The following is a 27,924-nucleotide window of genomic DNA, read 5'->3' on the forward strand; positions in this document are numbered from 1 at the left end:
ATTTTTTCATGTATTTGGTTGATGCTATCGATTTACACCCCCATCTTAATTGCAGGCCGCTCTGTTCTATTTGGTTTACCCCGTCTTATTTGTTTGATCCATCATGATGGATGGTTTAATTAGAGGTGACACCACAGATGAGCTGATGAGCTGGTGTGGGCGGTTGCCTACACTAGCCATTCAATGTGTATTTATTTTGTTATAGCTTTTCAAAAATTTGTTTTATTATATACATAGTGCTCTTGTGGATATATAAATTTGTAAATGAGCGTTTTTTTCTAGCTTAGCCACTGGACTCAATATATTAATACTATGATCCTCACAACCAATTCCCCAAAAATGGAAAAATTTTAATGAATCTTTTGGCAGTTCAAACCCAAATGGGCAATTGGATCAGATTTGGATGTTGAACAGAATCGTTTATATTTTATATTTTTAAAAATAAATTTAAAGATTTCAAAGCGATTTTGAACCTAAGAAAACAAAAAGCCTTCTATCGCGTGAATAGAAGACTTGCTCCAGATTTGGCCATTTTTAAGGCTCGAACACGTCTTTTTTCAAATAAATGCTTCAACTTGGATTTGCAACGGGTCCACCTCCTTCAGATGGAAAGCGTACAACTGTCAAGCACTATATCATAGAGCGAGGTGTCGTGGCGCGAATACTGGTTCCGGAACAACACGCGCGCGCCATTCCGTCCCTCCCGGCTCGCTTCCTTCTTCTTGAATAATGGCTCCTATAAGGTACATCCTCGGCGCGTCGTCGATCACAGAGGAGAAAAACGTCACCCATGAATGGCAAGCCGATGCTTCCGGTGCAAGCAATGAGAAGAAGGATCCGCCATCGCGAGATGCTCGCTCTGCCGCAGAAACGATGCTTCCGGTACAAGAGATGAGAAGACGGAGTGGCCCTGCGTTCCGTCGGTGTGGGCGGCAAGCCGGCAACGGCCTGTCCGCCATCGCGATGATCGCTGACGGTAGGCAAGAGTCTTTGTGTGTGTGTGTGAATCAAGTGCTTCTATGTTGCTTAAACGCGAGCTGAGAGGGAAGATTTATGCGAACTCTGGTTCTTGATGTCTTTGCTGCAGCAGCCTGCCGCAAAACGTTGCTTCCGGTACAAAAGATGAGAAGACGGATTGGCCCTGCGTTTAGTCGGTGTGGGCGGCAAGCCGGCAACGGCCTGTCCGCCATCGCGATGATCGCTGACGGTAGGCAAGAGTCTTTGCGTGTGTGTGTGAATCAAGTGCTGCTATGTTGCTTAAACGCTAACTGAGATGGAAGATTTATGCGAACTCTGGTTCTTGGGTTCTTGATGTCTTGAACTCCTGTTTGCGTGTTTTCTTTTGATGAAAGTATACAACAATGAGTTAGTTAGGGTTCCTACACGTGTTTCTCTCATTTCTGTCATGGACCGTTGATTTTGGTGGCTATGTTGATAATGTGGGGAAAACTGGTTCGTAATTGTAGGGTTTCAAGGTCAGCGACTCAGCGTCTTGGATTTCGAATGGGGCAGCAACATGTCTAGATTGGAGAAAGAACGGGCGAGGCTGTACCTGGCCACGCATCATCAAATTTGCGGCACTACGATGGACTAGTTACACTTGCTGGAGTCATTAAGTCGATTGTGATTCTTGCTGGCAACGAGGAGATTTTGCAGGTAGAGGCATCTGGCATGCCTGTGTTAGTTTTAACCGCATTTTCCTTTTTTCGTGCTCGATCTTCTGTGTAGTATTTCTTGAAATTAGTAGTTGGTTGTAAATTCAAGTAAAGTCTATTGTGATTCTTGCTGGCAACGAGGAGATTTTGCAGGTAGAGGCATCTGGCATGCCTGTGTTAGTTTTAACCGCATTTTCCTTTTTTCGTGCTCGATCTTCTGTGTAGTATTTCATGAAATTAGTAGTTGGTTGTAAATTCAAGTATGGTTGCTAGAATGGCTATTTAGAGTGTCATTGCTAGTCATTCTTTTATTGTCCTTAATTAGGAAAATCTTGAAAAGGTGTGAGCTTGTGAGCGTGCCATTAATGTTTTTAAATATCGTAAGTAATATTCTTTCTTCTTTTGTATTAATATGGCTTAACATTTCTTTACTACTTAATTTTTTAATAGTTTTTACCTTTTTATTTCTCTTTTGTGCACCCCTAAGAATGTTACTAGAAGTTATTTTCCCCCATGTTCTTCTTCTATACGCTTTTGCAAATGGTAAGGTTTTCCTTTGATGAAATTGGTGGGAGGCATATGCTATGGATCCTACTTTGCACTATGCAGTCCACTGCATTTAGGTCCATTGCTTGGAGGAGTGTAGGAGAATAAAGATCTTTTTGTTTGTTTTTATTGCTGGATAATATGCATCTTCTTATGTTTTATCATTGTTATCCTTTAATTTATAGGAAAGTACAACAACTGCTATGCTTGCATATGTTTCAAGTGGAATGGGTGAAAATCCTGCTACTGTAGTTGGTGCACATGTACCACACTTAGCTTCCACAAACTTACATGGGTTCAAGTCTTTAACTGACACCCTGTTCATGGTCATACCTGGTGCACTTTTGCTCATTATTTGAGTTATCTGTCAGTTTCTAGGCATCAATTTGGTCTTCTGTTTGTCTTTCAATACATTAGCAAAAATCATGATACTTCTGAACATTAAGTACATTAAGGGATGACTTGACTGAGCTTTATTGAGGCGATGATTGTCACACTAGAGTATGAGGGTTTTGGTGAGTCAAAACTGGAAAGGCAATTGGCCGTGCAAGAACCAAAGCAGATGGGTTGTTGTTTTGTATTTGATGGACCAATTTTTCTTGAAGGGATTATCCTTATGTTCCTGCCTTCATTTGAATGTCACCATATCTACTTGAGAATTAGTTCATATTGGTGATAACTCATATAACCAACTTTAATGTGTTAATAGCAAACACAAACACAGTCATGCAACAAATTGGTCTTTGAGATAAATCATATGGTGCTTGGAGAATAAGATCACACCATGTAATGGATGGTATCGAATGCAAGCTTCACGATCGTCATGGGCTGTTCCTGAATAAGGAACACATACAATCACAATTGTGTTTTTGTGGTCAAGTCAATCAACCATCTGTCATATGGAATTTATAGTTATTGGATACAATATAGATTTTGAATACATAATTCTGGATTGTCTTCTGGTAGTGTTTTCTTGGACTGGGACTTATTTCTGTTCAAGATTTTGATATTACTCCTATTTCTTGACAGATCTTGCTACTTCAAATCTGGTCTGAGCTTCTAAATTTGCTAACCGAGATGAACTTTGTTTTCTTTACACTACTACTTGTGATTTATCAAGTTTATTTTATTTTATTGTATTGCAGTTTCCTGGAGGTAAATGTGGCTGCCATTTTGTGTTGGCGGTATACATTCTATCTGGCACAATTTGAGGTACACATTTTGTTTGGTGTAGTTTGTATTTGGCTTTTGTCTTTTACATTGACATTCATTTCCTTTCTATTCAACTATAAGTTTGCAAAAACTATTGTTTTGCAAAGAGAATGGTAAAAGCTAAAAGGAAAAGGGAATTATTGTCGATTGGCTACAAGCAGAAAATTGAGCAATCTAATGTATGATAATGCATTGTAAAGTGAAGCATTACGTTAGTATGCTGTTGAAAATATTCATTTGTACAGCTAGTGTTAGCATATGTAATGTGGTTTCTTGCACCAGTACTTCCATGGTGATTGCACTTGTACTCTTTAGTAGAAATCAACTAGTTTTCTGGTTTAATCTAATCTAATATTTTGATTTTATGATCCAAATGAATATATTCTCATGATCGACATCAAAAGTGTGTGCTGTTAACTATACATTTCTTGACATGCCTTAATAGTTTATGCATACTTCAGGTCTGAAGAACAACACTTTTTAGACTTAAGTTTAGAATTGACAGCTGACATTTTTTATTGTGAGATGGAGTATAATGTAGCAGTGTTAATTTTGCATGCGTATGTGTGTTTATGTGGACATTTTTTATTTTGATTTTTTTTTCAATTTTTTTGCATTTTGAATTAAACATAGAAAACCTTTTGAACTTTTTTGCGCTTTTCTAAATCTTTCATATTCATGAGCAATTACAGAGTTTTCCACTCCTAGATATTTTGAAAGTTGTGTTATTAATTTTGGCGCACTGAAAATTTCAAAGATTCTTATCAAACCTTTTAAAACAGGCTATCATATTCTTTTTTTCTTTTGCCAACTATTTTCGGAATCCTTATAATATTTTTTACAGGTTTTTTTACTTAATAATGTTAGAGTTTTCTAAATCATTAACAGTCTTGTGTATTTATGAAGTTGTGAACTCATAGATATTTCCAAACGTGTATTTAAATATTGATTAAACGTAAATTTTGAAAATTTTTTATCAAACATCTTTAAAACATTTTCCGATTTTAGAATTCCTTTTTCAAAATTTTTGCATTTTGAACTACAAGTAAAAAACATTTTGAACTTTTTTGCGCTTTTCAAAATCTTTCATATTAATGAGCATTCATAGAGTTTTGCACTTGTGAATATTTTGAAAGTTGTGTTAAAATTTTTATCACACTTAAATTTTCAAAGGTTCTTGTCAAACCTTTCAAAAGCATACCATCATATTCTTTCCTTTTTTTCTCAATGTTTGTAGAATCTTCTATATCCTTTTTACACATGTTTTAAACTTATTTTTCTTAATTTTTTATGCGTTTAACTTGTAGTTGAGATCATTTTTAATTAAACTTTTTTAAATCTTTGAAAGTCTTCATCTATAAAGTTTTGAACTCATAGATATTTGGTAACGCGTGTTCAAATTTTGATGGAAAGTAAATTTTGAAAGATTTTTATATACATGTTAAAAACATATTCTGATTTTGAAATTTCTTTGTCAAATTTCTGCATTTTGAAGTATAGTATAGGAAACATTTCAATTTTTTTTGTGCTTTTCTAAATTTTTTAAATCAATGAGCATTCATAGAGTTTTGCACTCGTAACTATTTTGAAAGTTGTGTCAAATTTTTTATCACACTTAAAATTTCAAAGTTTATTACCAAACCTTTTAAAAAAAACTAACTATGATACTCTTTTCTTCTTTTGCCAAATATTTGTGGAAGCATCCTTAATCCTTTCTACATGGTTTTTAAACTGTTTTTCTCAAATTTTCATGATTTTTAACCTAAAGTGGGATTATTTTTAATAATTTTAAGTTTTTCCAAATCATTAGCACTCTTACAATTTATGACGTTTTAAATTCATAGATATTTGTCAACATGTGTTTAAATTTTGATCAAACTTAATTTTTTTAGGGTTTTAACTAAACATGTTAAAATCAATTTTTGATTTTGAAATTTCTTTTTCAAATTTTCTGCATTTTGAATTAAGTATAGAAAACCTTTTGAACTTTTTTGCGCTTTTCAAAATCTTTCATATTCATGAGTAATTATAGAGTTCTCCACTCGTAGATATTTTGAAAGTTGTGTTATCATTTTAAAAAGATATTTTAAAAGTTCTTATCATATCTTTTAAAAACAAACTATCATATTCTTTTCTTCTTTTGCCAAATATTTTCGGAATCCTGCTAATATTTTTTTACAGTTTTTTTAACTTAATAATGTTAGGGTTTTTAAATCATTAACACTCTTGTGTATTTATGAAGTTTTGAACTCGTAGATATTTCCAAATGTGTATTTAAATTTTAATTAAAAGTAAAATTTTAAAGATTTTTATCAAATATGTTCAAAACATTTTCTGATTTTAGAATTTTTTTTTCAACTTTTTGGCATTTTGAACTAAGTTTTAAAAACATTTCAAACTTTTTTGCGCTTTTCAAAATCTTTATATTAATGAGCATTCATAAAGTTTTGCACTTATGAATATTTTGAAAGTTGTGTTAAAATTTTTATCATACTCAAATTTTCAGAGGTTCTTGCCAGATCTTTTAAAAATAGACTGTCATATCTTTTCTTTTTTTGCCAAATGTTTGTAGAATATTTCTAATCCTTTTGAGTTTTGACACACTTTTTAAATTTATTTTTCTCAAATTTTTATGATTTTAACATGTAGTTGGATCATTTTTAATTAAACTTTTTTAAATCATTGAAAATATTAGTGTCCATAAAGTTTTGAAGGAGTGTTTAATTTTTGAAAAAAATGTTTATCGAACATGTTAAAAGCATTTTTTTTATTTTTAAATTTCTTTGACAAAGTTTGTGCATTTTGAAGTAAGTATAAGAAACATTTTGATTTTTTTTGTTTTTTTGTTTTAAATCTTATAAATTAATGAGCATTTTGCAGTCTTAACTATTTTGAAAGTTGTGTTAAATTTTTTCACATTTAAATTTTCAAAGTTTCTTATCAAACCTTTTAAAAAAACTTACTATCATATTCTTTTCTTCTTTTGCAGAAGCTTGTTTAATCCTTTTTACATGGTTTTTAAATGTTTTTCTTCAATTCAATTTTTCATGATTTTTAAGCTAAAGTTGGGATCATTTTTAATAATTTTAGGTTTTCTGAATCATTGTTGCATATTTATGACGTTTTAAACTCATAGATATTTGCAAAGGATGAAACATAAATTTTGAAAGCATTTAGTCAAACATGTTAAAATCAATTTTTTGATTCAATTTTTTTGCATATTTGAATTAAGTATGAAAAAACTTTTGAACTTTTTTCTGCTTTTTTTAAACCTTTCATATTAATGAGCAATTATAGGGTTTTCCACTCGTCAATATTTTGGAAGTTGTGTTAAAATTTTTAGTGCACTTAAATTTTCAAAGAATCTTATTAAACCTTTTAAAGACATTCTATCATATTCTTTTTTGCTTTTGCCAAATAGTTTTAGAATCTTTCTAATATTTTTTTACACTGTTTTTTACTTAATAATGTTAAGGTTTTCTAAATCATAAACCTTGTGTACTTGTGAAGTTTTGAACTATTACTCATAAAGATTTCCAAAAGTGTATTTAAATTTTGATTAAAGTAAATTTTGAAAGATTTTTATCAAACATGTTCAAAACATTTTCTGAGTTTAAAATTTCTTTTCAAATTTTTGGCATTTTGAACTAAGTTTTAAAAACATTTCGAACTTTTTTGCACTTTTCAAAGTCTTTCATATTAATGTTCTTTTCAAATTTTGGGCATTTTGAACTAAGTTTTAAAAACATTTCGAACTTTTTTGCACTTTTTAAAGTCTTTCATATTAATGAGCATTTACAGGTCTTTCATTTCAAACTTTTTGAATTTTTTTGTATTTTTTTCATATTAATGATAAATTATAGAGTTTTTCACTACTAGTAGACATTTTGAAAGTTGTGTTAAAATTTTTGGTGTATTTAAATTTTTAAAGATTCATATCTTTCCTTTTTTTGCCAAATGTTTGTAGAATATTTCTAATCCTTTTGAGTTTTGACACACTTTTTAAATTTATTTTTCTCAAATTTTTATGATTTTAACATGTAGTTGGATCATTTTTAATTAAACTTTTTTAAATAATTGAAAATATTGAGTGTCCATGAAGGAGTGTTTAATTTTTGAAAAAAATGTTTATGGGAACATGTTAAAAGCATTTTTTTATTTTTAAATTTCTGTCAAAGTTTCTACATTTTGAAGTAAGTATAAGAAACATTTTGATTTTTTTTGTTTTTTTGTTTTAAATCTAATTTAGCATTCATAAAGTTTTGCAGTCTTAACTGTTTTGAAAGTTGTGTTAAATTTTTTCACATTTAAATTTTCAAAGTTTCTTATCAAACCTTTTAAAAAAACTTACTATCATATTCTTTTCTTCTTTTGCAGAAGCATGTTTAATCCTTTTTACATGGTTTTTAAATGTTTTTCTTCAATTCAATTTTTCATGATTTTTAAGCTAAAGTTGGGATCATTTTTAATAATTTTAGGTTTTCTGAATCATTGTTACATATTTATGACGTTTTAAACTCATAGATATTTGCAAAGGATCAAACATAAATTTTGAAAGCATTTAGTCAAACATGTTAAAATCAATTTTTTGATTCAATTTTTTTGCATATTTGAATTAAGTATGAAAAAACTTTTGAACTTTTTTCTGCTTTTTTTTAAACCTTTCATATTAATATTAATGAGCAATTATAGGGTTTTCCACTCGTCAATATTTTGGAAGTTGTGTTAAAATTTTTAGTGCACTTAAATTTTCAAAGAATCTTATTAAACCTTTTAAAGACATTCTATCATATTCTTTTTTGCTTTTGCCAAATAGTTTTAGAATCTTTCTAATATTTTTTTACACTGTTTTTTACTTAATAATGTTAAAGTTTTCTAAATCATAAACCTTGTGTACTTGTGAAGTTTTGAACTATTACTCATAAAGATTTCCAAACGTGTATTTAAATTTTGATTAAAGTAAATTTTGAAAGATTTTTATCAAACATGTTCAAAACATTTTCTGAGTTTAGAATTTCTTTTCAAATTTTTGGCATTTTGAACTAAGTTTTAAAAACATTTCGAACTTTTTTGCACTTTTCAAAGTCTTTCATATTAATGTTATTTTCAAATTTTGGGCATTTTGAACTAAGTTTTAAAAACATTAACATTTTCTGAGTTTAGAATTTCTTTTCAAATTTTTGGCATTTTGAACTAAGTTTTAAAAACATTTCGAACTTTTTTGCACTTTTCAAAGTCTTTCATATTAATGTTATTTTCAAATTTTGGGCATTTTGAACTAAGTTTTAAAAACATTTCCAACTTTTTTGCACTTTTTAAAGTCTTTCATATTAATGAGCATTTACAGGTCTTTCATTTCAAACTTTTTGAATTTTTTTGTATTTTTTTCATATTAATGATAAATTATAGAGTTTTTCACTACTAGTAGACATTTTGAAAGTTGTGTTAAAATTTTTGGTGTATTTAAATTTTTAAAGATTCATATCTTATTTTTGGAATCTTTTTAATATTTTTACACGGTTTTTAGCTTAATAATGTTAAACTTTTCTAAATCATTAACACTCTTGTCTACTTACTCTTGCGTATTTGTGATGTTTTGAACTCATAGGTTTTCTTCTTTTGCGAAATATTTTTGGAATTTTTCTAATATTTTTACACGGTTTTTAGCTTAATAATGTGAGAACATTATTAACACTCTTGTCTATTTACTCTTGTGTATTTGTGATGTTTTGAACTCATAGGTATTTCCAAACGTGTATTTAAATTTTGATCAAATGTACATCTAAAAAGATTTTGTCAAACATGTTCAAAACATTTTCTGATTTTAGAATTTCTTTTTTCAGATTTTTCTTTTTTAATAAAGTTTTGCACTTGTAGATTGTAAATGTTTTGAAAGTTGTGTTAAAATTTTTATCACTTGAATTTTCAAAAGTTTCAAAAGTTCTTTTGTAGATTGTAAATGTTTTGAAAGTTGTGTTAAAATTTTTATCACTTAAATTTTCAAAAGTTCTTGTCAAATCTTTAAAAACAAACTATCATATTCTTTTCTTTTTTGTCAAATATTTGTAGAATCTTTTTTTATTTTTTTGATAAATTAATGAGCATTCATAAAGTTTTCATGGATATTTGCAAACACGTGTTTAGTCAAACATGTTAAAATCAATAATTTTTTTTTCAATTTTTTTGCATTTTGAATTACTAAAATTTTTAGTGCACTTAAATTTTCAAAGAATCTTATTAGACCTTTTAAAGACACACTGTTTTTTACTTAAAAATATTAGGGTTTTCTAAATCATAAACCTTGTGTACTTGTGAAGTTTTGATTAAAAGTGTATTTAAATTTTAAACCATGTTTTCTAACATTATTATTTCCAAATGTGTATTTAAATTTTAGAATTTCTTTTCAAATTTTTTGGCATTTTGAACTAAGTTTTAAAAACATGTCGGTGCTTGCTTTTCATTTTTTGGCATTTTGAACTAAGTTTTAAAAACATGTCGGTGCTTGCTTTTCACTAGTAGACATTTTGAAAGTTGTGTTAAATTTTTTGGTGTATTTAAATTTTTTAAGATTCATATCTTATTATTTTCTTCTTTTGCCAATATTTTCGGAATCTTTCTAATATTTTCACACGGTTTTTAGCTTAATAATGTTAGACTAAATCATTAACACTCTTCCATTTACTCTTCCATTTACTCTTGTGTATTTGTGATGTTTTGTTCAAATGTAGATATGGAAAGATTTTGAAGATTTTGTCAAACATGTTCAAAACATTTTCTGATTTTAGGATTTCTCTTTTCAGATTTTTCTTTTTTTAGAACTAAGTGTAAAAAACATTTTTCAAAATCTTTTATATTAATGAGCATTCATACAGTTTTGCACTTGTAGTTTGTAAATGTTTTGAATGTTGTGTTAAAATTTTTATCACACTTAAATTTTCAAAAGTTCTTGTCAAATCTTTTAAAAGCAAACTATCATATTCTTTTCTTTTTTGTCAAATATTTGTAGAATCTTTTTTTATTTTTTTACACATTTTTTGTACTTATTTTTCTCAAGTTTTTAAGATTTTAAGTAGTTAGAATCGTTTTTAATTGAACTTTTTCTAAATCATTGAAAGTCTTTATGCATAAAGTTTTGAATTCATAGGTATTTGGTAACGTGTGTTTAAATTTTGATCAAACTTAAATCTTTTGAAAGATTTTTATCAAATATGTTAAAAACATTTTTTTATTTTGAAATTTTTGTATTTTAAAGTAAGTATAGGAAACATTTCGATTTTTTTGTGATTTTGAGCATTCCTAAATTTTGAAAGTTATGTAAATTTTTTATCACATTTAAAATTTCAAAGTTTTTTCTTTTTTTCTTTTGCCAAATATTTGCATAAGCATCTTAATCCTTTTTAAATTGTTTTTCTCAAATTTTGATGAATTGTAATTGAAACTAAGATCATTTTTAATAAATTTATAAATCATTGACTTTTTACGTTTTTTTAAGTTGGTTTTCTCAAATTTTTATGAATTGTAATATGAAACTAAGATCATTTTTAAATAATTTTATAAATCATTGACTTTTTACGTTTTTTTTAAAGATCATTTTTAATAATTTTATAAATCATTGACACTCTTACATATCTTCTTTTCTTTTTTGTTTGTAGAAACTTCTTAATCTTTGTTACACATTTTTTAAACTTATTTTCTCAATTTTTTATGATTTTATCCTGTATTTTGGGACCATTTTTAGTTAAACTTTTTCAAATCATTGAAAGTCTTGGCGATCCGTAAAGTTTTGAACTCACCGGCATTTGGTAGCGCATTTATCAATAAATTTTGATCGAACGTAAATAATGAGACTTCTATCGAACATGTTAAAAACATTTTCTGATTTTGAAATTTCTTTACCAATTTTTTTCAATTAAATATAAGAAATGAAAGAGCGAACGTAAATAATGAGAACATGTTAAAAACATTTTCTGATTTTGAAATTTTTTCAATTAAATATAAGAAATGTTTTGAATTTTTCTGTTCTTTTCTAAATTTTATTAATTAATGAGCATTCATAGAGTTTTGCACTCGTAATTTTTTTTGAAAGTTGTATTAAATTTTTTATCACATTTAAATTTTCTAAGTTTCTTATCGAACCTTTTAAAACAACTGATTTGTCATATTCTTCTCTTCTTTTGCCAAATATTTGTGGAAGCATCCTATTCCTTTTTACGTGGTTTTTAAATTGTTTTTTTCAAATTTTCATGACTTTGAACCTAAAGTTGGGATCATTTTTAATTATTTAAGGTTTTTCTAAGTCATTGACACTTTTACATATTTTTATGAAGTTTTGAACTGAACTCATAGATATTTGCAGTCACATGTTTAAATTTTTTTCAAATGCATTTATCGAACATGTTAAATATAATTTTTTATTTTTTATTTTTTTTCAAATTTTCTGCATTTTGAATTAATTAAGTATAGGAAACCTTTTGAACTTTTTTGGCTTTTTAAAATCTTTCATATTATTTTTGGTGCACTTAAATTTTCAAAGATTCTCAACAAACCTTTTAAAAAACAGGCTATTACTTTCTTATCTTCTTTTGCCAAATATTTTTGGAATCTTTCTAATATTTTTTACATAGGTTGTAACTTAATAATGTTAGGCTTTTCTAAATTGATGAAGTTTTGAACTCATAAATATTTTCGAACGTGTATTTAAATTTTGATTAAACATAAATGTTGAAAGATTTTACCATACATGTTAAAAACATTTTCTGATTTTGGAATTTCTTTTTCAAATTTTTCGCTTTTTTACTTTTTTGCGCTTTTCAAAATCTTTCATATTTATGACCATTAATAGAGTTTTGCACTTGTGAATAATTTTTTTCAATTTTTTATGATTTTAATCAACATTTGGTAAGGCGTGTTTAAATTTTCATCAAACGTAAATTTTGAAAGATTTTTATTAAACAATGTAAAAACTTCTGATTTTGAAATTTTTTGTCAAATTGAGCATTCATAGAGTTTTGTGAAATTTTTTGAAAGTTGTGTTAAATTTTTTGACACACTTTAATTTTCAAAGTTTCCTATCAAACCTTTTAAAAAAATTGACTTATCATATTCTTTTCCTTTTTCGCCAAATATTTACTGAAGCCTCTTAAATTGTTTTTCTCAATTTTAATATTTTAACCTAAAGTTGAGATCATTTTTAATAAATTTAGTTTTTTCTGAATCATTGATTATTTATGAAGTTTGAAGTCATGGATATTTGCAAACACGTGTTTAAATTTTAATCAAACGTAAATTTTGAAAGTTTTTTATCAAACATGTTGAAAACATTTTTATAATTTTAGATTTTTTTTTCAACTTTTCTGCATTTTGAAATAAGTGTAAATAACTTTTTGAACTTGGCACTTTTTGAAGTCTTTCATATTGTTTTGAAAGTTGTAAGTTACATACGTTTTTTCTAAATTTTCATGTTTTTCAAACAAACTAGGGTTATTTTTAATCGTTATGAGCTTTTCCAAGTCTTTGCTAGTCTTGAGTGAAGTTTTGAGCTCATGGATAATTGCAATGTCCATAAATTTATTTTAAAAACATTTTATGATTTTTGATAAAAATCAAATTTTTAAGTTTTTGGAAAAAAACTGTCATATTATTTTCTTCTTCTGTCAAAAATTTGAAAAATCTTCTTAATATTTTAGCTTCTCAAATTTGAAAAATCTTCTTAATATTTTAGCTTCTCTTAGAGGTCGTTTGATTGCTGTCCACTGGGACGACAGACAGGACGTCCTGTCCTCATGGACAATGGTGTTCCTTGTCCACCGTTTGATGATTTTAGGAACAGAACTTTATGTTCTTCTTGTCCGGTGTTTGTTTCGTGTGTGTCTGTTCTGTCCGTCCTGTTTGACGTTTGTATTTTTCTTGTCCGATCTATTCGTTATGTCCGATGTTTAATTCTGTCTTACGTTTGTACTACACAAAACCTTCAATTTCAATATCTCATGTATTTATTTCCAGATAATATTTTGAATGCTTTCAATTGAACATAAAATGAATCATTCTTGAATGCCATAGTACAAAAACGGACATTTCACAATTTTCTCTATCAATGTTAACAAGTATTAACAAGTATCAAACAATTACAAAAGTATCTGATAGATGAAGCAAGGATTATTACATCGACTGTAAAAGCAAAGTACAAATACAAGTGTTTCACTTCTAAATCCCGTAAGTTTCTTGTGCAGTACATAAGGACAAAGAGGTTTAACATAATGCAATACCAATTTGGTTCTTTAGAAATAAAGTTGGAGAATGGAACAGCTGCCGTTCATGACATAATGTCGGTGTTGTGTTGTAGGTCAGGCGTCTGTTCCCAACTTCTGCTTCCCTCCTTTTGAAATCTGCTTGTAAAGACATTTTTTGTCAGCTCCTTGTGATGTTAGTAGCAAGATAACAATCTTGCTTTCTATCAACAAGAAGTTTACTTTTGGCAGGCATCAACAAGATTTTCCAAGAGAGGCAGCATGGGTTTTGAACTTTCTCCTTCAGTTTGAAAATGAAGTTGAATCCATTAGCCATGTGCTTGGGAGAATGTATAATACACACTGAGACGTGTTCCTGGTGAAGACTGGTTAAAAGTAAAAGGCCACTTAAAATTTCAAGGCCATGCTTTGCAATTAGATGTTGTTAACCTAACGTTCTCTTTTCCCCAACCATGGCCAAACTGTCCTTTAAACTTCCTCTGCTACAACTTTGGAAACATAATTCTAGACTCATTAACCCCAAATTTCTTTGCCAGTCACAAGAAGCATACTGCCGTAAGTCAGAAGAAAAGCCTGTCCATGTAGAGAATATAGACATGGTAAAATCTTTCAAACAACCAAACCTTAGACGATCTAATGAAGCATTTTACAAGTTTTATGTCTCATCTGTTCTGAGAAGCAACTTTCAAATATACATTCATATTTATGATAGACCCTTACATTCTTTCATCAACGCATAAATTAAGACTGCATAAGCTTAAACTTTGACTAGTGGAAGCTTTTGAAAATAATAAAATAGGATAAACAACTGAATGATGTTTATGTGCATGGGTAGACGGGTTCAGATCCAATTAGATTTCAACTCATTCCAGAAAGTTGCAATTCATTCCCCAGTTTCCACAGATTGCTACGCAAATGATGTGTTTCAGATTTCGTTTTTCAGAAAAACAACTACAAAAACCGTTGGATCTTTAATCAATCTACTTAAAAACATTTGATTTTCTTCAAAATAACATTTGTTGTCCTTATATTTTCTACAAATACAACTGCAGACCTGTTTCAGTGTTTCACTTATAAATCCTGCAAGTTTCTTCTGCAGTACATAAGGACAAAGAGGTTTAACCTGATAGTTCCATGAAGGCTGTTTTATTTTCAATAGAATTCCATTTGTCAGTTAAAATATTATGTAGCTGAGAATTCACTGCTTTAATTTCTTTGTCAAGCTTGTATTAGGATAATATCGTCAGCTTATCTGCTTTTTCCCAGACTCTGCTAAAGTTCTTGTTTACCATCCTTTAAGACGAGTTTTTTTTATTCTGTGAGTTCTGCTAAGCAGAAAAATAAGTTGCAAACCACTTTACCGGCATGTTTCTGCTGCCAATGAGTTGTGTACTTCGGGGGGTCTTCTTGTATCTACAGGCAGGTGCTATTTAGTTGTTCTTGTTGGTGATACTTGCAGTCCCTTAACTTAGATATCATTCAACCCTCTGGTAAATTCTTGGTGTGGTCTGACTCAAATGCGGACGTGCAGGCACGGACGCATAAGAAGCACTACTACTCACTGACGCACAAAGCAGAGAATCTGAATGAATTTAATAAAAGGAAAATTACCTAATTTTTTACATTGTAACAGAATTCTTTGTTCAAGAAGACTACTTGAAGAGAACAGTTGCAGAAGAAAAATGGTGGAAGGACTACAGTGGTTCTCCCCATAGTTGCTGCGGACTACAATTAGAAACAGGAAGCAGTACTAGAATCAGAAATAACATGCAGGAAATGGGTAAGGAAGAACACGGGGAACTATACAGCAAACGATATATTAGATCATGCCTGAAACTTATAGTAAATTGATATTAATAACAATTTTTTAGAAGAGAAACGAATGCAATGTAAGAGTTGATATCTAAGGCATGGGAATTGAGATCTCCCCCTCGGTGAATGAGAATCATGCCCTACTCTTAATGAATTCCACTTCACAATTCGTAAGAGTCAGGGTTCTTTATTTCAGCTGATAAAAGAGTTTATTAGTGAACTGATCATTAAAGCTCAAACGAATCCGCAGCTATCATGAAGTCCGGGAAAATCTTCAGTTCTATATATGCAGAACAAAGGGCAGAAGGTGGGTAGCTACATAATCGTTGATAAGAAAGAAATTAAAGCAGTGAATTCTCAGCTAGTCACTTGGATTAATGAAGGTAAAGACATACATACCTGGGCTTTGAGGTCGGTGGTGCAGAGGAGGCGGAGGAAGGTGGAGAGAGGGGAGGCGTGGAGGGAGATGGAGGGATTGTCCTTGCTGATGAGGAAACCGAAGTTGGGATGGGTTGGCTGCAGGGGAGCAAGAATGGGTGAGAGGAGGTGGAGGTCTTGCGTCTGGTTCTGCAAGTCATTAAAAGCTACGATTGTGAAGCTGCGGAAACGATCGTTGACGATGGAGGGGAGTTTGCCCGATTGTTGGAGCTCGGAGATGGAGGTCCACGCCCTTTGAAGGATGCATGTGGAGAGAATCAGGTTAGCCTTCGCTGTGCCCCCACTGAACTTGCAACCTTCCATGGCTACCTCGAAATTCACAGGAAGATGGAGAGACAAGAAGGGGCTACAGGGTGACGGCTAGGGCAGCTCGGGGGCGTAGATGAGGGCGGAGATGGAGGAGAAAGTAAGGTCGGGGGTGGAGAAGAGGAGAAAGGCAGGGGAGGTGGAGGCGGAGGTGGAGGAGAAGGAGATGGGGGCAGAGGTTGAGGGCTCGGGGAGAAGGAGATGGGGGCAGAGGTCGAGGGCTCGGGGTCTTCGGGGGCAGGAGACGAATTTCGGGTTAGCTCGGAACAGACTGGGACAAAAAATTTATTTATACCTTCGCTCAACCGTCCGTTCTGTCCACCATGTCTTCTGTCCAACGTTTGATGAAGAAATTTACTAAACAGGACACGCGTGTCCTGTTCTGCGTGTCCTGTGGTCATCAAACGACCTCTTATATACTCTTGCTGAAGTTTGACCCAAAATGTTGTACAGTAGGACAAAATTTTCCAATTTTTGAAATTTGTTTACATTTTTTTCTAATGCTTGAAACTTTTTTTGAGTTTTTCTATGTCTTTGACAGTCATGAACATTAATGAATTTTTGAACACATATATGTTTGTAAATTTTTGTGAAAATTTTGATCAAACTTAGCTTTGAAAATTTTTTTATTACCTTTTACAAATATTTCATGATTTTATACAGTGTAGAAGCTTACAAACATTCTTAAAAGCGAATTGTCATGTTCTTTTCTTTTATTGTTAAATATCTGCGAAAACATCTTACTTTTTTTGTAATTCTTATGTACTCAAAAAAAGTTTTCAGTGAAAATTATTCTAAAACATGCACAATTTTTTACAAATTTTAAACTTTATAGACATTTTTTTTTCAAATTTTCTGTATTTTTAAATTAAGAATCAAACCTTTTTATGATTTTTTTTATCTTTCACATCAAGGAACATATAATGTTTTGCACTCATATATATTTTCAATGTTGTGAAAATTTTTCTCAAATTTAAATTTTCAAAGATTCTTATCAAACTTTTTTGGAAACATTTCCTGCTATTGATTACATGAATGAAGTTTTTGAAGAACCGACGGTCATAGTCGTTTCTTCTTTTCTCTATAAAAAACATTTTTTAATTTGGAAGACTTTAGATTTTATGATGTTTTTGAAAAAGTCTTGTTATTTTTTTTTTGCGAAATATTTTCCAAATCTTTTTATTTGTTGCATTTTTTTGTTTTTATTCCTAAAGTTTTTCCTCAAAATATTATAAAATGTCACAAATGTATATCCAACAACTTCTTGAACTGAAAGATAGGGGGAATATCGTAAGGTATCCTGGTTGTGAAAAGCCCTATATGGCATTAAATAGATTATGAGGGCCTGCTTTTACAAGTTGTTTGAAGTAATGTATGCATTTTGACGGCCAGAGATCCCTTTCTCATTATTTCACATTATTTCTTATTCATAAAGAAGAATACAAAAGGCATTATTATGGTGGATGTTTATATTGATGACATTATTTTTAACTGGTGACAACGAGCAAGAAATTGCAGAGACCATGCTATATATTTATCATCTCAGTTATCTTAGGTATTTTTTGGGTATAACAGTTGCAAAAAGTACATACGGTGTCATTCTATCTCATACATCTATGATTTGCCAAAGGAGACTAGAATGCTTGGAGTGAAACCAGCATTCCCATGAATTCAAGATTTCATAGATGTTATGTGGATTTAGAACTAGTCGACAGTAATCGTACGAATTTTTTGTTTGTATGCTTGTCTATTATCTAGTAACTTGAAAAATCAAGTCAATTCATGCCCCGGTGGATTAACTTGAAAAATCAAGTCAATTCATGCCCCGGTGGATTAAGTTTATTTTCGAAGCTGCTATGATGGTCGCTAAATATTTAATGGCCAGAAAGATTACCGGACACCTGAAAATCTCGCTGGAAAATCCTCTTGAGTAGGTGCAGTTAGACCACAAAGAACATGAACATCCCTTTTGTTTCTATCAAGGGCTTTTCTTTTCCATCATATATACATGATTGTTTAAAAAAAAAATTAATTAGTGGACAAAAATGGACTTGGTCAGCGTTGACCAAGTACAAAAAAGGATGGATAAGGCTGGGTGAATTGACCGCACCCGACACCGGTTTTATCTTGTCCAGACCATGGCCAAGGGCATACTCATGTACCCATGTCATATCCATGTCGACACAGATACCTCACCCAAATAAAGGTACCTGTGTGACATTTTTTACATTTTTGTCTTGTTTACCATCACCCATTCATTATTTTGGGCCAAGTGTTCTAGCCATCTACTTGGATTTAGCACCTTCAAGTTGAGGGAGGTCAAAAGTAAGATAAAGAGGTTGTCATGGCTACTTTTCATCTGCATCTCTTGGAGGGTTTATTTGTATCCTTAATCATGCATAAGGTATAAAATCCTCCAATGTTTCTGGATATTAAGCTATTAGTATGATATCCTTTTTGTGTTTTTATCTAGTCCTAGAGTTACGTATCAAGTTAAAGAAGTGGACGACCACCTTTTTTTTTTTGTGAGTATCAAATTATTACCATTTTATTGTGGATACCTGATATTCTATTTAGTATATTGTCAGAGCATGATCAACATTATGTCATATAGACACTCGTGGAAATGCTGCCCATGTTGACTTGGGTGCAATTACAGGATCCAACTTGGATAAAGCAGAATATCTTGTGTTTGCTATATATATACATGCACACACACAACTCTCTCCTCACAAAGTTTTTCAAAAAATGATTCACACCCACACCGGCACCCATTGGAACTAGCCTGATTGGTCAGCATACTGTTATGGACAGGTACACTGTCATGTGCATGTTTCCAATGCATTTAGTAGTATGTAACTTGAATATTCAAATGTGCATGTCCATCTTACTTCATAGAAACAGTCTTAGGTAAGTTGTCACACAGACACTCTTGAAAAGGCACCATATTTTGTTGACATAGCTGAACACTGGTGCAAGTATGGGGCACAAGCATATATGCATCTTTTGTTTAGTTTGGCACTTTGTTTAGTAAATCTATATCTTATGAATATAAACAACGAATATATGTTTCTTCTTACTTAAAATCTAATTGTTCTTACTTAAAATCTAATTGTTGGTGTGTCTGTGTCATATATAACATGGATTACCGCCTTCCGGATGCGTCCAGCCTCTCACACATGCAGCCTAATGTATTGCACTGGGCTGCATGTGTGACGTTCGGATGGTCAGATAGCCATAGGAATCCATTTCTTATATATGTGTGTGTCTGTCTGTGCTTGTTCACCCAAGTTTTAGAAATGCCTCGTAGTTGTATCCACGCTTGGACCAGCACCCTTGTGATGTGGACGTAAATGAATAAGCAAAATAATGATATATATGGTTGTATTTATGTTTTTATGTATGTCTTTTTCTTTCTGCACTAATTCATATTGTTCAATACACCAAAGTTACTAAAATCTAAAATCTCCTGCATAAACTGGAAGCATATTTTGGAACTCAAATGCTTTGATTTTGACAAAGTAGGGATGCTAGGGAAAACTCAGTTGGAGGCTTGATTTATAAGGATTGCAGAACTCATTTGTGATTTATCGTTTGTTTGCTGTTGGGCATTCTTATTTGGCTGCTTTGTCATGGTTTTTCTTTTAAAACTAGACTAACCTTTTACGAATCTACATTCCAGCAAGTACTGTTTTTGTTAATTTCATCTTCTTTTCTACTTAATTATCATGTTTTCCATGTGCTTATCGTTTCTTATAGTCTTTCTTTCTAGCACGTTTCACATGTTTCCATCTAGTACTGTTTTTGTTAATTTCATCTTCTTTAAAAATGTCTTGTGTTTTTGTTCCTTGGCATTTTAATTTTTATATATATGTGACCTTGTTTTTGTGGATCTGACATGGCGTTCCAGTCATACATGGGTATTTCAAGGAAGCGGGTTAAGTGGTAAGGCTAGGATCCAACATTGTCCCTTAATAACACATGAATATGATTTTGCATAACTTGGCCAATTTTGTCTAAAGGTTGGTGTAGGGCACTATCTACTTCTGCCTTTATTTTCAGAAACAACCTATGTTCTGTGCGGTTCAACAAAAATAATATTTTGCCAATTAACATTAGGTTGCCACATAAGTTTGTGCTAGTCTGATAAAAGAACTAAAAGACTCTCTAGTAAAACAAATCTTAAGTTCAAATATTTCTATTTCTTCGAATTTAGTTAATTTCTTTAATATAATGTGTTAGGTGAATGGTTTTTTTTTTCTTTATTAATTCTAGCAAATTATCTATGGAAAACTTGTACGGACGCACAAAGTTGTTTTTTTTTTTCCATGAAAGCTTTCACAAGGCAAACAGGTAACTTTTTCAAGTTTGATTCAAAAGTCTCCAGCTTTTTTGTGATCTAGGAAATTTTATTATTATTTTTTTAAATAAAGCTGAAATGGAACCCGGTGAAGGTTCCCTCTCAACAGACCTTACCTTTAATTGGAAAATGATGATAATAATTGGGAAGCCCAAACAAACATAAATCCCCAGCACAAACCGAATGGATTACGAAGCAATCCTCTGGATTCCCGAATAACTCACACACGAATTAAAACCCAAATTCTTTATGGATTGTGATAATCAATCATCAAACCGTTCATGAAGAACGATGGATCCCCAAGAACGATCCAAAATGCCCTTGTTTTTTGTCAAAGATTTTGTAGAAACTCAAATTTGATGATGATTAAGTTATTAGAAGATTTCCAGGACTATGTTATACATAGTGAAAAATTTATTCCTTTTCAATACTGTTTACCTTGATATTTCTGATTTTTCTAGTGGAACACGCATTTTATAGGTAGCATAGGCAGCATTTCCTTGTTATTTTTATGTTTATGCATTTCCTGTTCATTCTATTGTTTTCATATTTCCATATTTTTTTTCTATTATTAAAATTTTTGGATGGATGTTTAAGATTTAGAAGTTAAATTTTCTATTCTTTATATGACGTATATAACTTTGAACCCGACCATTATGGGTCACATTATGCATTTTTACAACATTGCATGCTAGTCTTGAATGTCGACCAACTTAGTTGATTGCTGGTATACTGCATCTCGATCAACAATCTGGAATGAGAATCGGTCATTTCAGTGGTATTTCTTTTTAACTTTTTTAATTCATGATCTGTGCTTGGAACGTCAAAGTCCTTTTAATATATTACAGTCTTATTAATGTTTATTTTCTCAAGTAGAAATCTCTTGTTTTTTGCAATTTTCAAATTATACGTCAAGGAAGGCAAACTACATATGCCATTTATCTATTTTCTAGATGGTGCATCGGTTTAGGTTAACTTCTATGTTGCATTTTCTATACCATAGCTTCTTCTAAATTCAAGTGCAACTCTGAAAAGAAAAAGTGAGGCCAATATCTGATCATGCCGGCAGTTTGATTATTTGCAGTTTTGTGTTATTGATAGCATCGACGAAAAACGAAGTTGGAAGGATGCGTGGCAGTTTACCATTGGTCAAAATTAACCCCCCGAAGCGTTAAATTTAGTCTACATTTAACTTTTGAATACTGTTATTTTCAGTATTCTGGCTTTGATTTTGAAAAATATCGTATTTAGTCTAGAAATTGACGATATTAACTAAATAGGCTATCATAATAGCATTGTTGAAGTTAGTTACGAGACATGTTCAACCATAATATGCGTTCAAACCAGTTATGTTAATGAGTTGGTCAATCCGACAAAACAGATTTGGAAGATGGTCTTTGGCTTTATGTCCTCCAGGTATTCAAACCTGGGAATCCAATATATTCGCAATGCAATTATGCATAACGGTTGAATCTTATTCCTGTCAGGCTCAGATTTGATTTCAGTTTTCAAGTCTGAATTTAAATCTGATTCTTATTGAGGAAAATCTATTTAAATGGGATAGGTTTAAGGGCAGGTATGCCTACTTTCAGGGAGAATATTAAAGAGTAATATTTGAGAAATCTAAAAGTTGCTTCTGTAATTACTGTTCTTTTTGTTCTATTCAACATTCTAAATCATGTATTAATTAATTAAAATTATGGTGCGGAACTTTTTTCTTTTTTCCCAATAATTGAAGGTAAAACTATTTTGATTCCATGGTGTAGGGCTGCAAATAATTTGCAAATAGCATCAAAACTCCAGCAATATGAATTTGTATGTGTTCTACATCACAAATTCATTGTTGGCGGGAACAAAGCCTTAAAAACATCTGGGCATGAACCCCGAAAGACGAAAAAAAGGGCATAAACCTCTCTACCCTTCTTTCTTTATGAATTAAAATATCTAAACAAAGGGGGGATGACCGGTCAGGGTGGCGCAATATTGATAACGTTCTCTGTGTTTTCACAAAGTGCCACAAAAATCACGCACTATATACTGTTAAAGTTATTTATAAAAAGTCATTTTCGAGGACATGATGTTCTTGAAACGTTGTGTTGTAAGAGTAAGCATTCATACAAGGTCGTTCTTACCAAATGCCACCTCCAAGAGCATACATACCTTGCAAATAGAAATTTTCCGGTTTTTTGGCAGTTAGGAATCCAATTAAGGTCTCGTCTTTGCATGTATTTGGTGTCTTGATTGCGGGTCACATAAGGGCCCGATCTATTTGGTGTAAAAGTAAGATATCCAACCAACTATCCGGTTTGGACCTCCAGCAGCTTGATCAATAGGACTTGGTATGGTCCGATCAAAGTGACGATAATTCGATGGAAGAAAGGAAGGTGGGTTTGGTTTTTAGGTTATATTTTTCATGTACCCAACAGGGTCTGGATCACTTTGTTTTTGCTGGAAACGGATCCGATAATACGCTAGAGCGTGAAAGCCCACCGTAATAAAAAAAAAGAGTTTACAAAAAAAATCCATCTAATTCTGTGCAAGATCGCAAATACCAGTCTATCAAAAAACATTATTCCATTATAACCTATAGCACCATATTCAAGGACATAATATATATATATATATATATATATATATATATATAGAGAGAGAGAGAGAGAGAGAGAATAATTTCAACTTTTGATTTCTTTTTTAGATCAACGATTTAGAAAAAAAAAGGACATGAACTAATATTAGATTATAAAAATGGCCTATATCTTTTTTTTTTCTCAATCACTGATCTGAATATAGGATTATGATTATTCCTATCATCTGTCTTGCGTGGGATCCCACGATCTACATAGAGGGAAAATTAAGACGTGAGAGTAAGGAGGAAGAGGTGTAATCTGTGCGCTTACTAAAGATATTTAACGATATAAACTTGCTAGAACTTGATGGCGACGAAATCCTTACATCCAATGAAGTGATCCAGGAACATATTTTTAGGACTTGTGTAATGAACTAATGATTGGATGACATTTTTTATTTTTGTTAGGACAAGTTCAAGTCTTGATTACAAGGTCTTGCAAATGGTAAGTTCTTCTTTTGCATGCCGTTTGTCACTCAATGCCCTATCACCCATTAAAAGGCTGAGACGCGTGCCCATCTATGACGCATTAAGGTTTCACTTTTCATTTCCTGTTGCCACTATCACCTGAGAGTTGGTTGAACGAACGAGAGATTCTGTAGTTCAGATAGGACGGAACGGATGTTTCTGTACATCTTAGATTCAAAGAGGTTTTCATTTTCTTTTTTCTGAGACTGCTTATGAATTTTTCGTCTCTCTGTTGTCATTGAGTATTTGATATTCGTTTTATCTCTCCATTTTAATTCTAGTGCAGGATGTGGCGGCGTTCATGCTGTGTATATGGTGGTGGTGAGAAAGAGAAGTCGGACATGGATCCTACAGGGGTTAGAATTTTGCCGCGGAAATTTAATGTATAGATGCATAATACGGCCTGGGACAATTACAATTCCTGGAAGATGCCCACTGGAGGTAAATTGCAGTTTTCTGCTTCATTGCAATATGCAGCTGTGATGCTTTTGTATTTAGTCAGAAGATACACTTTTGAGGTTCAAGTTTCCAATGGTCTATTAATGCCACTGTGGGCCTAAGTTTACTTCATTCTTTTGTCTGCCTTCCAACAGATGGCTCTCTGGGATTCAGTTTTTCAGATTTTGTTGGAGCACATTGTTGGAGCAGTGCATAAGCCCTGCACTTTTGGTTCGTTAATGAAGCAGAGAATTTCTTTTGGTACAGGAAATTCACGTGCTTGAGATCCTTTTGTGAATGTTGCGAGACCTTGCATGAAATCCGCCATTAATCATCGTGCCTACTTTCTGCTTCGATCTTTCTCGGCCACTGTCGTACCTCAGAAGCTGTCGACTCGGTCACCGGTGTACAGAACCGACCATGCTGAACGCTGCGATCAAATCTTGGATGAGTGCAGTTCCAGGAGGGCCATCGAGCAAACCCATTCCCAGATAATAGTTGGTCATCTTGCTGGCGACGTGTCAATAGCAATCAAGCTCGTAAGAGCTTATGCTCGGGCTGGGGTTATTGCCTATGCGCACAAGGTGTTCGACGAAGTGCCTGAAGGAAATACGGTCTTGTGCAACGTTTTAATCAGAGGGTACTGCAATAATCACCTATATGCAGATGCGGTCTCCGTATATTTGGAGATGCAAAATCGTGGCGTGAGTCCGGATAAATATACTTTTCCTTGCGTCTTCAAGGCTTCTTCCGGCTTGGGGAGTCTGCGTCTTGGTCTGCAGCTTCATGTGGTTCTTATAAAGTATGGGTTGGATTCGAACATATTTGTTGGGAATGCATTAGTGGCTGTGTACGCTAAATGCAATGATTTGATTAGTGCACGGCAAATGTTTGTTGAGATGCCTCGCCGAGATGTTGTATCCTGGAACTCAATTATTGCTGGGTACGCACAGAACGGGTGCTTTGATGAAGCATTGAAATTATGCAAGGAGATGGGGATGCAAAAAGTCAAACCTGATGCAGGTACTATGGCCAGTATTCTGCCAGCACTAACTCATGCAAAATCTGACGGCATTCAACTTGTGCGTGAAATGTTTGATAGAATGACTTGTAAGGGATTGATTTCCTGGAATGCTATGATTGCTGTGTATGTGAATAATGGTATGGCAAGCGATGCATTGGAATTATTTTCAAAGATGGAAGATGAAGGGGCCTTGCCTGATGCAGTTACGCTAGCAACTGTGCTTCCAGCTTGTGGAGATCTTTCTGCTTTGGAGCAGGGGAAACACATCCATGAATATGTGTTGAGGAATAAAATTGGCCCTAATTTGTTCCTAGACAATGCTTTAGTTGACATGTACGCTAAATGCGGGAGTCTATCAGCTGCTAGAGAAGTTTTTGATGGCATGACTGGGCGTGATGTTGTCTCTTGGACAGCAATGATATCTGCATATGGTACCCATGGGCGGGGCCGAGATGCACTAGATGTTTTCTCTGAGATGCTACATTCTGGCATTAAACCGGATCAAATTGCTTTTGTTTCTGTCTTGTCTGCGTGCAGCCATGCGGGCTTGCTGAACGAGGGGCGTTACTACTTCGATTGCATGACTCGTGAATATCAGATAACTCCTTTGATTGAACATTACGTCTGCATGGTTGACCTTCTTGGACGTGCTGGGAAACTTGACGAAGCATATGATTTCATTAAGCAGATGCCAACAGGGCCTAACGAGAGAGTGTGGGGTGCCCTTCTGGGTGCTTGCAGGGTGTATTCAAATATAACTCTCGGTGTGGTTGCAGCAGATCACTTGTTCAGGTTGGTCCCCGAGCAGGCAGGCTATTACGTTTTACTATCAAATATGTATGCGTCAGCTGGGAGATGGCAAGATGTTTTAGCAGTCAGAAGTCTCATGAAAGGGAGAGGAATCAAAAAGTTGCCTGGGTTTAGTAGCGTTGAGCTAGACGACAAAGTGCATTCCTTCTTTGTTGGTGACACATCTCATCCGCAAACGTTAAAGATATATGCAAAGCTCGAGGAGTTGATGGGACTGATGAAGGAGGCTGGATATGTTGCTGAGATCGATTTTGCTCTTCATGATATTGAGGAGGAGGAGAAGGAAAATCATCTTTCTGTTCATAGTGAGAAGTTGGCAATTGCTTTCCTCCTCATAAATACAGAGCCTGGGAGTCCAATTAGGGTAACGAAGAACTTACGTGTTTGTGGTGACTGCCACCGTGCTGCAAAGTTCATCTCTAAGATCACAGACCGCAAGATCATTCTTAGGGATACAAATCGTTTTCATCATTTTGAGGACGGGACATGTTCTTGCCATGATTATTGGTGACCAGGGAATTGGCTTTAGTGATACTGCTGGCAGAGCATGCGGCAGGCGTTTCAGGAATGTATACAAAATCAGTGAACTTGATAACGGGTATCCTCTCCACAGACCAAGAGAACATATACGAGGAGGGGAAAGATTATTACTTTCTCAGACTGAAAGATTGGTGCTTATTGCCTCTGAAAGGAAGATTTATGAGAGAAGCAGCTCTTCATTTTTTCTCATGTAAGCGAACTTGCTCTGATGCACAAGGGGGCAGCAGGTGATGCTTACTACCTTGGGAAGCAATACATACAGGATGACAGCGGGGAAGAGTAGACTACCATAATGAGGCAAGCTGGCTTCACAAATCAACCTTTTGGCGTATTCGTAAAAGGAGCCATCACTTGATTTTGTTTTATTTTTCTCAATATGGGTGAGTCAAAGGCAGATTGTATTTACGAGTTTATTCTTCACTGCTCTATTAAATCCCATCTATCTTTCTCTCTTACAAGTAGAAGGTCTTCTGGTGTAAGTACTGTATTGGGGAGTCTGGTGGAAGTTGATCAAAGAGTACACTTTGAAGTGAATGATACTGACAAGAACAGTTATATTGGCTAACGCTAGATCGCCATTCCACTGACAACTTGTTCCGAGTGTTGTCTCCAGTAAACTGAGATATATGCTTCCGAGTTTTGTGTCTCCGGTATAGAAAGAATTGGCAACTTTTGTTGGCTCAGGTAAGAGATCAGTCATTCAAAGAAGTGTCTTACAGGAAGAACCCCAACTTTCTTATTGGCCTTTCTAGCCCAGGTGGAGCAAAAAGAAAAGGATCTTCCTGCATTGTCTTTGACTCGTAGGCAATTGGTAGATTCATCTTTGTCTAGCTGCAACTTAAAATTTCATTGCTGACATTTGCACTTTTAACAAAAACCCATTCTTTTTTTCTGTTACACAATTTTGTACCTTAGCCCATTAATTCATTCTTTTGTTATTCTTTCTAATGGTAAATTGCTTGATGAAAATCATGTTGATTAACATATGTAACTTGCAGGAGTAATTCTTATATAAGTGACAAATGTGTGACCAGTAGCTACAAAAGATACGGATGACCAGTAGCTACAAAAGATACGGATGAATGTGTTCGCATGGGGGAGAATCGGGCCTGAACGTTCGACGGTGCAGTGCAAGCGCTGGAATCCCCCTGAAATTAATGGTACTATTTCTGTAGATCAATGTTTGGCGAGGCTTCTACCCTTGGTTTCAGCTGGCGATGGTTCTCTCCAGGTTCTCCTATCAGTATGACCATGGGGCGTGTCCACGTGAATTTGCCGTGGAAAATGTTGAGCTTCGTAGTTCGAGTACTCTATAAAAACATAACCTTCGAGTGGTGTGCTTTTATAACACGAAAGTACTTTCTAATACTTTTACCATTTCACTTCACCAACCTTCTCCCCGAGATCCGAGGTTGGTTCCTAAACCAAGGCAAGAAGCACAT

At 33.0% G+C, this 27,924-nt stretch overlaps 1 protein-coding gene and 1 long non-coding RNA gene across 12 annotated transcripts; one reads left to right on the forward strand and one right to left on the reverse strand.

Annotated features, from left to right (window-relative positions):
• The first annotated feature begins 678 nt into the window (after positions 1–678).
• On the forward strand, positions 679–27,850 carry LOC116258948 (putative pentatricopeptide repeat-containing protein At3g49142). Of its 9 annotated transcripts, none has more exons than XR_004173840.2 (7): positions 679–976; positions 1,088–1,207; positions 1,467–1,656; positions 3,347–3,413; positions 23,957–24,111; positions 24,264–27,166; positions 27,481–27,850. XR_004173840.2 is itself a non-coding variant. In XM_031636464.2 (6 exons), the coding sequence occupies exon 6, from the start codon at positions 24,423–24,425 to the stop codon at positions 26,451–26,453; it is 2,031 nt and encodes a 676-aa protein (XP_031492324.1). In that variant the 5' UTR covers positions 679–976; positions 1,088–1,207; positions 1,467–1,656; positions 3,347–3,413; positions 23,952–24,111; positions 24,264–24,422; the 3' UTR covers positions 26,454–27,430. The 9 variants fall into 9 exon arrangements, 7 of the variants coding, with proteins under 7 accessions (XP_031492324.1, XP_031492323.1, XP_031492325.1 ...); XR_004173842.2 differs by having other exon boundaries at positions 24,264–26,862; XM_031636464.2 differs by lacking the exon at positions 27,481–27,850 and having other exon boundaries at positions 23,952–24,111; positions 24,264–27,430.
• On the reverse strand, positions 13,473–16,745 carry LOC116258950 (uncharacterized). 3 transcript variants are annotated; one of them, XR_007574129.1, is made up of 3 exons: positions 15,872–16,745; positions 15,272–15,385; positions 13,473–14,233 (listed from the first exon to the last, which is right to left on the reverse strand). It is a non-coding gene; the product is annotated as an uncharacterized LOC116258950 (long non-coding RNA). The 3 variants fall into 3 exon arrangements; XR_004173844.2 differs by having other exon boundaries at positions 13,473–13,940; positions 15,872–16,744; XR_004173843.2 differs by having other exon boundaries at positions 13,473–13,798; positions 15,872–16,704.
• Positions 27,851–27,924: the final 74 nt, after the last annotated feature.

This window comes from Nymphaea colorata, chromosome 8, assembly GCF_008831285.2.
Source record: "Nymphaea colorata isolate Beijing-Zhang1983 chromosome 8, ASM883128v2, whole genome shotgun sequence".
Classification (NCBI taxonomy): domain Eukaryota; kingdom Viridiplantae; phylum Streptophyta; class Magnoliopsida; order Nymphaeales; family Nymphaeaceae; genus Nymphaea; species Nymphaea colorata.

Excerpts from the sequence above, each read along its gene's own strand:
- LOC116258948 (XM_031636464.2), top strand. The coding sequence starts at position 24,423 with ATGAAATCCGCCATTAATCATCGTGCCTACTTTCTGCTTCGATCTTTC.